This window comes from Schistocerca serialis, chromosome 2, assembly GCF_023864345.2.
Source record: "Schistocerca serialis cubense isolate TAMUIC-IGC-003099 chromosome 2, iqSchSeri2.2, whole genome shotgun sequence".
NCBI classification, from domain to species: Eukaryota; Metazoa; Arthropoda; class Insecta; order Orthoptera; family Acrididae; genus Schistocerca; species Schistocerca serialis.
In genome coordinates, this window is record NC_064639.1 from 148,122,693 (window position 1) to 148,135,462 (window position 12,770).

At 43.0% G+C, this 12,770-nt stretch overlaps 1 protein-coding gene across 6 annotated transcripts in view; it reads left to right on the forward strand.

The window, feature by feature from the left end:
* The first annotated feature begins 1,666 nt into the window (after positions 1–1,666).
* Positions 1,667–12,770, forward strand: part of LOC126456864 (protein transport protein Sec31A) — a 168,228-nt gene continuing 157,124 nt past the window's right edge. For 5 of the 6 annotated variants that reach the window (XM_050092683.1, XM_050092680.1, XM_050092684.1 and 2 more), the window contains exons 1-3: positions 1,667–1,754; positions 1,964–2,180; positions 4,510–4,702. In XM_050092683.1, the coding sequence (XP_049948640.1) occupies positions 1,978–2,180; positions 4,510–4,702 (396 nt within the window). In that variant the 5' untranslated portion in view covers positions 1,667–1,754; positions 1,964–1,977. Of the gene's footprint in view, positions 1,755–1,950; positions 2,181–4,509; positions 4,703–12,770 lie in introns of all 6 variants that reach the window. The other variant, XM_050092681.1, reaches the window with a different exon arrangement.

The following is a 12,770-nucleotide window of genomic DNA, read 5'->3' on the forward strand; positions in this document are numbered from 1 at the left end:
GATTTAAATACCCTCCGCCCGCGACGCACTCCCTCCGGCGTCCGCGCCCCGCGCCACGGTCACGCGGTGGAACAGATTGCGACGGCGTCTGAGATGACGTCGGTGTGATGGCTCTGTCCGCCGTGGTCGTCACAATTATACGTTTGCTCCATTTACTCTTGATTAAACCAATCGCTGGTTCCCAAGCCTCCTAAGATTATAGCCACAGTCACGGTTTATGAGGTCGTCATTTGTGCGAATTTCGATGGCCTCTCTAACAACGCTGTCCCAGTGTCTCGACATCTGTACCAGAATCCTTGTGCGTTCATACTCCATAGCGTGATTTTCCGACAAACAATGTTTAGCGACCTCCGACTTGCTCGGACACATCAGTCGCGTGTCCTCTGGTCTTCACGGCATCGATCCTCGACGGTACGCATCGTCTGACCAATATACGACTTGCCACATTGACATGGAATCTGGCACATGCCGGCCTTCCTCAAACCGAGGTCATCTTTGGCGCTCCCCAACAGTCCACGAGTTTTATTCGGAGGACAAAACACAGTACCGACCCGGTGTTTCTTCAAAATGCGGGCGATTTTCCCCGAGAGTGCGCCTGTATATGGAATAAACGCAGTGCCTACCTTCTCCCTCGTGATTTCATCCATCTCCACAGGTTGTGCTGTAGTGGTTGGGCGGAGAGCACGTTGAATCTGCCACTCTGAGTACCCATTTTTTCGAAATACAGTTCTCAGATGTTCCAATTCCTGGAGTAGACTCTCTGCGTCAGAGATAGTGCGCGCCCTATGTACTAGAGTTTTAAGTACCCCGTTCCTCTGTGAAGGGTGGTGGCAGCTGTCTGCGTGCAAATACAGATCAGTGTGCGTTGTCTTCCGATACACTCCATGACCCAGGGTGCCGTCAGCCCTTCTCTTGACCAAGACGTCAAGGAAAGGTAATTTACCCTCCGTTTCAGTCTCCATAGTGAATTTGATGTTGGGGTGTATGGAGTTTAGATGTGTAAGGAAGTCAAGGAGTATATCCATACCATGTGGCCAGATGACGAACGTGTCGTCCACGTAACGGAAAAAGCAAGTAGGTTCCCATTCGGATGAAGACAGGGCTTCCTCCTCGAAGTTCTCCATGTACAAATTCGCTACCACCGGTGAGAGTGGGCTACCCATGGCGACATGTATGATCGCCGAAATATTGTGACCGTTGGACACTGTAGACCGGCAGTACACCCGTGGATATTTTGATTATCAAATACGCCGGGAAAAACTCAAGTATCGGGAATATAATGAGTGAGTGAAGCGAAAATTTGTTAACGTCTGATGTTAGCAGACGACAGACTTGAAAGTCAAAATTTTCTTACCACCCTGTTCTTATTTGAATCCTGCCATCTGAAAGGCATTGAAGAATGTTTTGGCGGTTTGTTCCGTATGATTCTGTTCTCCCAACTGTGAAACACCCTTTAGCTGGAAGCTGTGTCTTGGTGTATTCTATTTAGAATTAACAAGAAAGTAACAAGATAATTGCTGAGATTAGTTTTCCCTTCTGTATGTGAGTGTATGAGAACAGGACATTTCAATTTTTGATGAATACAACCTGAACGTCGTCTGCATTTTGCACTTTTTGACTCAGTCAGCGATAATGTAGATCAGCTAACTCAATGTCCAGAGATAATAACACATACGCCAAGCTGTAGAGCCACGTTGGAAGGGTTGATGACTGAATTGTAAACTTTGTGGTGACAGTAGTGAAACATTGTTTATGTAAGTTTGTGGTTGTTGTTTCTGCTCACCGGTCATTTGTGCTTTCTATACAGAACCAAAATACATTAAAATAGAGATCCAGCCTACCTGCTATGTCATGTTTTTAAACTGTCACAGACATCCCATTAAATAGGACTAATTCGCTATATCTTACACAACGTGGTAACATGACGTTATTTACGTAAATCTGTAACAGTATATTGTTTCAGAAACCCCAAAGAAAATGAAGATAAAGGAGTTAGACCGCACAGTAAACATATCATGGTCACCGGCATCGCATCATCCAATACTGTTGGCTGCCGGGACGGCAGCACAGCAGTTAGATGCATCATTCAGTACGTCTGCAGCAATGGAAATTTATTCACTAAATTTAGGGGAGCCCGGCCTGGACATGGAGTTAAGAGCATCAGCACCAAGCGATTACAGGTTAGTAAACTGTGCCGAAAAGGGCTGCATAAGTGAGGCTCTGGAAACAAGTACCGAAATTAGCAAAATACTTTATCTTGTCAATCCGATGGGAGTTCTTTTGACGTGTGGTTTTTCCTTATGCATTAGATATGAATGAAATTAGTAAACAAACGCACAGTTATACCAAACTCCTTTTATAGGGCATGAAAGTACTCTGCACATTAGTGCCTCCAAAATAAAAACAGAATGCACTGTAGTGCAGGGTAATACACAGATATTATTCCACCTGTTTCTTCTTACTTGTAATGTAGGAGAACTAATAAATATATTTCATTTTTCACTCTGTTGCATGTTAGTTAAGCAGCTGTCAAAATTGTTGGAGAGAATTGCGAGTTTAGATCATTCATGTTTGTATTTGGTTTTATTCTAATGCTTATCAAATTTCAAACTTTGAAGCTGTAACCACTGGTGTAGTATTATAGCAAGAAATATTCTTGAACCTCAAAAACTATTGCAGTGATTGCCTCAAGAGCTTTTGGTAGTGCAAGTAACAGTAACTGATTTATGCAGTAGAGTATTAAGAGTGATTTTGTGTTGCATGGTCTGGCATGTATTTTGGAGTTGGTAGGAGCACTGGCTAATGTCACATAGGAAGCTTGCTCATTCACAAGCAGTTTGAAGTTTGCTGATACTTATTCATCTAAAACAGTGGACCTTTCATCACAAGCAGTAACTTTGTCTGAAACCAGTTAACCATGTCTTTAACTGGCGATATGATTTTCTCATGTGTTGCAAAATCAGAGTCTACTTATTACTATGCTTCACACACATATAAGAGCACCTTTTTTGTTCTCTCAAATTCTGGTTGGACTCTAGCAACCTCCCCTCGACATATTTCCGTAGGGTCGACAGAAGCGTCCGATCCCACGCGTCGGCTTTGACCCGTGACGTAAGGGTGTTGTCGTGTGTGACATCATGACGGCACGGAGTTTGGTTTGAGTGTGGCTGTCTCCAGTTCTGTTTTATCTTATTTTATTTACTTTTCTGATCTGTTCGTTCTATCTCATGAGATTTTCTTTTTAAGTTTATGAACACTTATTACTTATTTTAATCATCTGTTTCCTTGAATTTCTGTTTTAGTTTATTATATTTATCTTTGTGATCTGTTCGTTCTATCCCGTGAGATTTTTTTTAAAAAAGACAAAAAACACTAATCAGCTACTGAAGCATCTTTATCTTCTATGGGTTGCAGGGGTTACGACCCCTGGGGAGGTGGGTGGGTATTTATGCATGGCTGTCTTCACTTACACGTTGTAGCTACGCAAGGCGTCTAAATTTGTTTATATTTAGTTTGCCCCCCACCCAAAACACCCCATTTCCCGCGCTTGTCCCGTTAGTGTCATTAGGCTTCTAGTGGAAAGTGTGTGTGTGTGTGTGTTTTTGTTTCCGCCATATTTGTGACGTCATGGGTCAAAGCAGACGGGTGGGATCGGACGCTTCCGTATTTCCATTTCCTTATTGTATGACTTATATCCTTATGACAAAACCAGCTGTAAAACTGTGCCAACAAACACTTTCTTCCCATTATCTAGTATAGCTCAGTCACTAGTGAGATGTTCATCAAACTGAGAAATACATATGAGACTGTCTATGTAATGTATCACCCAACATGTAATTGCTGTGAAGGTTTCTAATGTCATAACACCCACATGCTTAGGATGAGTTGACACAATGTGTGTACTGGCAAGGCACATGTCATGAAACCCATAACAGCTTTGCAAGTGAATGCAGCCCACGTTGTATCAAATTAATTCCTTTTTCGTGGCCACCTTCAAGTCTTCCTCATTTGCCTCATCTTGCCCCTCCCATTCACTTTAAGCTAAGTTTAAGCTACATAGCTTCCTCAAACCCTGCTATTTGTTTCTTAGAGCCTGTGATTATTTTTTTTGGAGATTATTTTGCTTTTTATTGATCATTCAACTTTACATCTGTTCTGGTAACTTTTGACATTCATTTTGACTTACTGACTGTTCTTACACTTATAATTTGTGCAATTTTCAAAACTCCATACATTGTAGGTTTTTTTTATTAGTTATTTAAATTTCTAGTTTATCCTGTCTACCTTGACTCAGAATCTATTTTGACTGCTTTACTTAATGATGCCTGAAAAATTTCCATTTCATTTAGATGTGTTTGGGTTAAAAAAAAAAAAAGTACCTTTGTTAGCTGCTGTTGGTGAATGTCTGCTGCTACTTGAGAATTAAATATCATTTTTTGTCTTGATGTTATGGTCTCAGATTGGAACTCCTTCTCTGTATATTGGTTTTATATAATTTGATATTTTCAGATTTCACAAAATTACCTGGAGCTCATGCGGTGTGGGACCAGACAGAGAAACTGGTGTCATTGTTGGTGGTTGTGATGGAGGGCGTCTACAGCTCTATAGTGCTTCCAAATTATTATCTGGAGAAGATGGACTCATTGTTTCTCAGGAAAAGCATACTGGACCTGTGAGGGCATTAGATTTCAACCCATACCAGGTATGAAATATATACAGAAAGTGAATGCGTGCACACACACACACACACACACACACAGGGATAATGGTTTGGTACATATTTGATACTTTATTCCTATGCCTTTTATGTTGTTAATGTCAGGCCAAATTCAGCAGAAAATATTTATTTGTTTCTCATTAGAACCAAAGTATTTTTCAAATTGGAATTTTATTTGCGCATTTTTGCAAAGTTTCAAGAACCAGTGTTAAATGAAGCAATAGTTTGAAAAGGATTGTTGCTACTCACAATATAATGGAGTTGCTGAGTCGCAGATCGGCACAACAAAAAACTGTCAGAAAATGAGCTTTTGGCTGACAAGGCCCTTTTTTTTTACAAAGGTCTTGTTGGCCGGAAGCTCATTTTTTGACAGTCTTTTTTTTTCTGCCTATCTGCGACAGAACGTCTTTGCTATATGGTAACAACAACCCTTTCCATAATATCGTTACATTCCATCCTGGGTTTTCCATTGTTTGATATTAAATGAGGAATATATTACAGTCTCCATCCGTTCTCTCTCCCATATATCTCTCTCCTGTACAGACCGATAAAAAGTTGAGATTAATTTTGGAGCACAGAGAGACATTCGTACAGTTGTTCATCTTATGCTCCTGGAAGGTACACTAATACCAGTATGCAGTACATTGGGGAGTATCTAGTGCAATGCTAGAGTTACACCCAGACAAGGAACATGATACTGAGAGGACACAGAGCATGTATTGCACAAAACATCACCCCACTACAGGCTTGCAAAATGATTGAAGTTCTAGGTGATCTGGGGCAGGGACTGTTGCAGGCAATGTCATGAAGAGGTCTGTGTAACATCGACTGTTCTGAGCCAGTGACAACAGATTAGATAAAATGCACCATGAGAACTCATTCTAACCTTCGTGTTAATGAATGATGAAATTATAATAAATACGCTAGGCAACCAGCAAGCAGGGTAGGGAAAGGGACAGCAAGAACAACACGGGTACGAAAAATGGGGAAAAATAGAATTATTGCTGTTTGGTGACATGGTAAAACTTGAATAAGCAGAAGCCTCATTACAGCCACAGTTCGAATAAGGTCCTCGAGAAGCATGCAGTGAAGCTACATCCTTGTGATCATTGATGTAAATGGAATCAAATTAATGACTAAGATCAAGTTTCCAACAACATTTCTTGACATGGAAACAGACATAATACAAGAAATTACTACAGATAAACTAATGACTATGTCAGGAAATGACCAATACTGAACGTGGGCAGAGAAGTCGCCTGACCAATATTGTTTTGAGACAGGCTACCATACACAACTGTGACTATTATTGAGTTATGTCACAGCTTGGCAACAGGCCTTTTAGGCATCCAAATTATTAATATTTACATACTTTTTGGGGAAACACTGATCAGGTATACAAGGAATTTCTTACCACAGAAATAGCAGGACTTAAGAGCTTCTGTGCCATTGATTGTGGCACTGCAGCAGGATCATTCACTGCTGTCAGTCTCTCTGGATGCTCTCTGGCATTCACACACACCATTCAGTGGGAAGTGGTAGGTTACTCCACCAAATGATGACTTCTTTGTCTTGATTCACCTGCCAGGCAGTGTGTCTCGGGTGCTACTCAGCTGTAGAGACCTCACAGCCTTGGGTAATGAAAATGAATTGTCACTGAATTATTAGGGACAGCAAAAAGAGACTGTGGCGACAGTTACCAACCACCATAAACCATTCCACGGAAAGTACAGCAATAAGGGAGACCATCAGGAGGATTTCTGGGAGAGGAGGAAGGTGCCTAGTGGCTGCTGAAACGGGGAATGACAGTCTTCAGACCAGTCCGCGAGACATTGCTTAGAAATGGCAACCTATTCTGCCAGTTTTTCCTTTACCAGTCAGGATGCAGCTTCCTGATGATGCAGAGTGGTTGCTGGAAGGAGAAGCTGGAATTTTAGTTTCACCACTGATTAAGAATACAACTGTCTCTTCTCCCTGTGAGAGCTGGATTCTGCGTTATCTGCAGCTTGTGACTTGTCACCTGGTCATGAAGGGGTCCATTATGGTGTGCTAAGGAACCTCATAGGGCAGAATAGACACTGTCCTAGCCCTTTTTTACCTTGTTTGGGCAATAGAACCACTTTACTGACTCATTGTGAGAGGCAGTTTTACTTCCATTTTTCAAACGTGGGATTGACTGTAGACACCTGAGTAGATACTGTACTATTGCTCTCACCAGCTGCTTCAGAAAGAACTTGGGGTGGAAAGTCAACTGCTGCCCTATCTGGATCCTGGAGTCCAGGTAGCTCCTTAATCACTTTCAGTATGGTTTCAGGAGACATTGCTCCACCTTTGAAACTGATCATCCTGGAAGCAGCTATACAAGTTTTCCTGTGCCAGCGTTGGCTAATGTGTAAATTTTTTAACATCAAGAAGGCCTATGACACTACCTGGGATCGTATTATCTTCGGGCAGCTCCATGAATCAGGTTTTTGATGTCTTCCAATCTTTATATGGTTCTTTCTCTCATCATGCTATTTTTGATACCTTGTCAATACTGTCCTTTGATCGCTTTGAGCAGGAGTGGTGTCTCTCACGGTAGTGCTTTAAATGTCACTATCTTTGCCATCACTGTTAATGGCGTCACATTAGTTGCTAAACGTCATGTCCAGTGTTCTTTTTTTATTGACAACTTCTCTGTCTTTTGTTCCTCCTTGAACCTTGCAAGAGCTTGTCAGTTGCAACTTGACTGTTAGATGGTTGGAGGAATGGGCAGAGGAGGGGTTTTAATTTTTCAATAAAAAACCTGTGTGCATTCTTTTCAACCATTCACGTTCCGTTTTAAACTTTCTTCAGTTGCGGGTCGGGGAACTGTCTTATTCTTAAAGAAACAGTGTGATTTCTCGGCCTCACATTTGACTCACAAATTACATGGTTGCCACATCTTAAGGACCTGAAAAGTTCTCTAAAGTACTCAGTACATTATAATGTCTTAGCCACAAATTTTGGGAGATAACTGAACATGTCTGTCCTGTTTTACAGGGCCTTCATGCAACCTTGCCTTGATTATTGGTGTATGGGACTGCACAACACTCTTATTTAAAAATTTTGGACGTTGTACACAATGAAGCAATTTAGTTAACCATTGGGGCTTTTCAAACAGGTCCTTTACTGGACCTTTGCGCTGAGGCTAGTGAGCCGCAGCTTCACATCAGGTGACAACTCCTTATTGCATGACAATCGTATAAAATATTGTTCACGCGATACGCACTTGCACAACATACTGTTGCCCAGCCACCAACGGAAAGACTTTTCCATAAGCGGCAACGATCTATTAGGCTCTGTGGCATTTGGGGAAGGATTGCCATTTAGTGATGCATGTGATTGGTTTCAAAGTTTTATGCCAAGGCTGTAGCAGATCGCCACCTTGGGTTTTACAGATGCCCAGAATTATTTTACACTTGACAAATTATGAGGGGTATTGGACTCCAGATGTTATGTTTCAATCTCTCTCTCTCTCTTTCTCTCTTTCTCTCTCTCTCTTTTTACATACATACGCATCACAGTTTGACAATTGTGTAAACTGATGATTCCAAGCAGGGGAGGCCTCTAGGCTGTTCAATAGTATAGTGCCGTGACCCAGTCTTTGCACAGAAAATTACTAATCTTTAGCAAAAGTAAGGAGAAGTAGTATGGGAGTCATCACAGAGCATTGCATTAACAGCCATTGGTTGATAGCCACCAGTGTGGTGACTTGTGGATCGCAGTAACAGACGTACCAGTGGATCGTGAAACAAGAACAGCAGCCCTCAGTGGTTGTTAGCGCCACATAGTGATAACTGTGTGGCAAGTGGGGCGGTGTCTCCACACCAGGGAAAGTATCTTGTTATGGCAACATGGCTGTATGTTACGTTTTAGTGAAACAAGTGGTGTCCAGATGTAAATAAATGAACCTGAACATTAAGGCAAAGTGCACTTCTTGTTGCTAGAAACAGACAGCACCACCATCACATCAGACACCAGACAGTGTGTCATCTAGCCATGGGTTTGAGACCAAGCTGGACCTGCCGTCTATGCTGAGTCCTTCACGGGACTTGGTTCCACACCCCCACTGATCTGCTGTCTGTGCCTGCCACCTCTGACGCAGATTTCCTAGTGGGACTTGGCACCACAGTGCGAGCTGCCATCTGACTCCTCTCCAAAGGCCACGGGTTGAGCAGCTTGCACACTCCCCATGTGTCATCATGGCCACATATGGAGCCAAGGAGCTGTTTCCTGAGTGAACGCCACCACAGCATAACAAGTAGCACCACTGGCATCAACAGCAGTGGTCTCCATTGGCTGCTGGCTCAGCTTTTCTGTGCAGAAACTGCCGCTCACTCATCAGCCACACCCAGGGACAAGGAGGAGAAATGTGCCTGCCTCACTACATCATGTACTGAAGTAATTAAGTCATTTGTGGCTGTTAGCAGTGTTTGCCCTGTGCTCCATGGCTTGTTGCTACCACTGACTCATCCCGTGGAAATACAGAAGCGTCCGATCTCACCCGTCTGCTTTGACCCATGACGTCACAAATATGGCGGAAACAAAAACAAACACACACACTTTCCACAAAAAGCCTAATGACACTAACGGGACAAGCGCAGGAAATGGGGTGTTTTGGGTGGGGGGCAAACTAAATATAAACAAATTTAGACGCCTTGCGTAGCTACAACGTGTAAGTGAAGACAGCCATGCATGAATACCCACCCACCTCCCCAGGGGTCGTAACCCCTGCAACCCATAGAAGATAAAGATGCTTCAGTAGCTGATTAGTGTTTTTTGTCTTTTTCATCATCATCATCATCATCATCATCTTGGACAGTTTCCAGCCACTGGCTGGGTCTGTCGGGAACACAAGCCTCTCCATCGTGTTCTGTCTTTCGACCATTCCCCCTCTTCCACCTTTGTCCAGTTCTCTCCTCTTCTCGTCACACATTCCTTCACTCCCTTCACCCATCTATCTCTTGGTCTTCCTCTGGGCCTCTTCCCCCTCCAGTTGCAGATCAAACATCCTCTTTGGAATTCTTCCCTCATCCATTCTCTTCATGTGTCCATACCACTGCAGTCTTGATTTTTCTATCCTGTCCTGTACTGGTTCCTCCTTTAGTCTTTCCCTCACATACACATTTCGCAATCTGTCTCATCTTGTTACACTCAACCTGCTCCTCTGGAACTTCATTTCACTAGGCTGTATTCTACTTTTGTCGCTTTTGTGCATTACCCATGTCTCACTTCCGTATGCCAATATGGGGACAAAGTAGGTTCAGTATATAATTCCCTTGGATTTCTGTGGCACCTCCTTGCTCCAAATAAGCCCCCTAATGCATTTGTAGAACTGCCCTGCTTTTCTGCACCTTTCATTTATTTCCATTGCATTTCCCCCCTTACTTTCAATCATGCTTCCCAGGTACTTGAAGTTCTCTACCACTTGTAGTTTTTCCCCTCCACAAGTTATATCCACATTTGGCCTATTCTTCTTCCTTGTTGTGACAATTATTTCACTTTTCTTTGCAGAGAAATGGATTCCATATTGTGCTGCTGTTGCCTCCCATACATCTAACTGCTCTTGCACCTCCTTCTCGCAATTTCCCCATAACATCAGGTCATCGGCAAAAAGCACTGCTTTCATTTTATGATCTCCAATTGCATCTGATACTTGCTGTAGGATTTCATCCATAACAATAATAAACAATAAAGGCGAAAGTGCACTTCCCTGTCGCAGCCCATTTTCCAGCTTGAACCATGCAGTACGTTCCCTCCCCACTTTCACACAACTCTCACTTCCCTCATACATTTTTCTGACTTTTCGTGTTATCTCTTCATCTATCCCTTTTGCGTTCAGCACATCCCAGAGCTTGTCCCTATAGATACTGTCATACGCCTTCTCAGTATCTAAAAAGGCCATGATTAAGTCCTTCCCGTACTCATAGTGCCTTTCCTGCAGTTGCCTTACCGCAAATATGAGGTCCGTTGTTGATCTTCCCGGTCTGAAACCATACTGCTCCTCTTACAGTCTACTTTCAATACTGCTTCTTATTCTCTTCTCCAGGATCTTTTCATAGATTTTTCCACAGTGGCATAGCAGGGTGATTCCTCTGTAGTTCTCACATCTCCTTTTACCCCCTTTCTTGAAGATCGGGACTATAATTCCTTTCTTCCAATCCTCAGGAATTCTGTTCTCCTTCCACACCACCCTCAGCACTCTGTATAGCCACTGGGTTCCTACTTCTCCTGCTGCTCGTATCATATCCACTGTTACTTCGTCCCAACCTGGTGCCTTGCTCCCTTTCATCCTCTTTATGGCTTCTTCCACTTCATTCCAAGTTAGATCATCAATTTCCCCACTATTATAATCGTCTGCTGCCTTAGGCTCTCCATTGCTGTTAGTTACCCGCTTGGCGGCATTCAACAGATCTTCAAAGTACTCCTTCCAAATCTTTTTGAGCTCATGCATTTCCTCCACAACTCTTCCGTTATTATCCATGATCCTCAGGCACTCGCTTCTGTCGTTCCTCTTATTTCTTACCATGGTGTAAAGTACTTTTTTGTTCCCTTCACTGTCCTCTTCTAACATTCTTGTCCATTTTTCCATCCACTTATTCTTCTCCGCCCTTACTATGGTCTGTGCCGCTTTCTTGCTTTCCTTACATTTTACCCTAGCTTCCTCTGTTTGGGTCTGGAACCATTCTCTGAAGGCTTTGTTCTTTCGAAGTACTGCCTCTTTACATATGTTGTTCCACCATGGGGTTTCCTTACTTCTCCTCTTTGTGCTAGTTCTTCCGCACACAGTCTCAGCTGCCTCAACTAGAGCCCTCTTAAAATCTCCCCATTCTTCTTCCACTGTTCTCTGATCTTCCTTTGGCAGCTTCTTCCTGATCAGTGTCTGGTACTGTGTCCTCCGTTCATCCTCTTTCAGCATCCATGTCTTCAACCTTTTCTCCTGTATATCTGTTGCCCTCCTATCTTTTTTTCTCTCTCAGTGTGGCTACCAACAGCCGATGGTCACTGTCTAAGGCCTCAGATGGAATGACCTTAACATCTGTGAGGCTGCTCATCATCTGCCTATCCACTAGTACATAATCTACTACTGAAGTTTGGGACCAGTCTCCACTGTACCAAGTTATTTTGTGGCTACTTCTCTTCTTGTACCAGGAGTTTGCGATCGCCAGCCCATTCCTCTTGCAGAATTCCAGCAACAATTTTCCTTCTTTATTTCGGTTCCCCCAGCCCTCTGGTCCCATTATCTCCTCGAATCCTTTCCTGTCTGTGCCAACATGTGCATTGAGGTCCCCTATTATAATCTGATTACCTCCATTTAGCTGCTTTTGCATGTCATCTTCAAATTCCTCCTTCTCCTTTTTTGTACACCCCACCTGTGGGGCATATGCTCGGATGATTTCAATGCTTTTTCCTTTCACTCGTACTCTGGCTTTTATCATTCGATCATAGATACCTTCCACCTCCTCCTGCAGACCCTCTCTGACAACTATTGCCACTCCATTTCTTCCCCTCTCATTCCCTATCCAGTACAGCTTACATCCTTTACTTAATGGTTTTTCACCAACTCCTCTCCACCTAGTCTCAGCAAGTCCCAAGATGTCCAATTTCCTCCTTTCCATCATTTCTACAATTTCTTCTAACTTCCCAGTTAGAGTCCTTACGTTTAAGGTTCCCAGTCGTAAACCATCTCGTAATCCTTTTCCATTGCTTGGTCGGTTTCCTTTAAATCCGTTCCGTGGTCCGAGGCATGTTCCCTTTTTAAAAGCAGTTGATTTATCCACTACTGGCTTGCTAGGCCTATCGTAGCTTCACCAGAGCCCCGTTAGCTGTCATGTTTCAGGACCGCTGTACATCGCCCCTATAGGCAGTCCCCTACTTTGTGCCGTTGCCCATCTCCCACGACTTGGACGAGTGGTTGGACTTATGGGAGACGTTTTTTTTTTTCCTTAAAAAAAAAAAATCTCACGGGATAGAATGAACAGATTAGAAAGATAAATATAATAAACTAAAACAGAAATTCGAGGAAACAGAT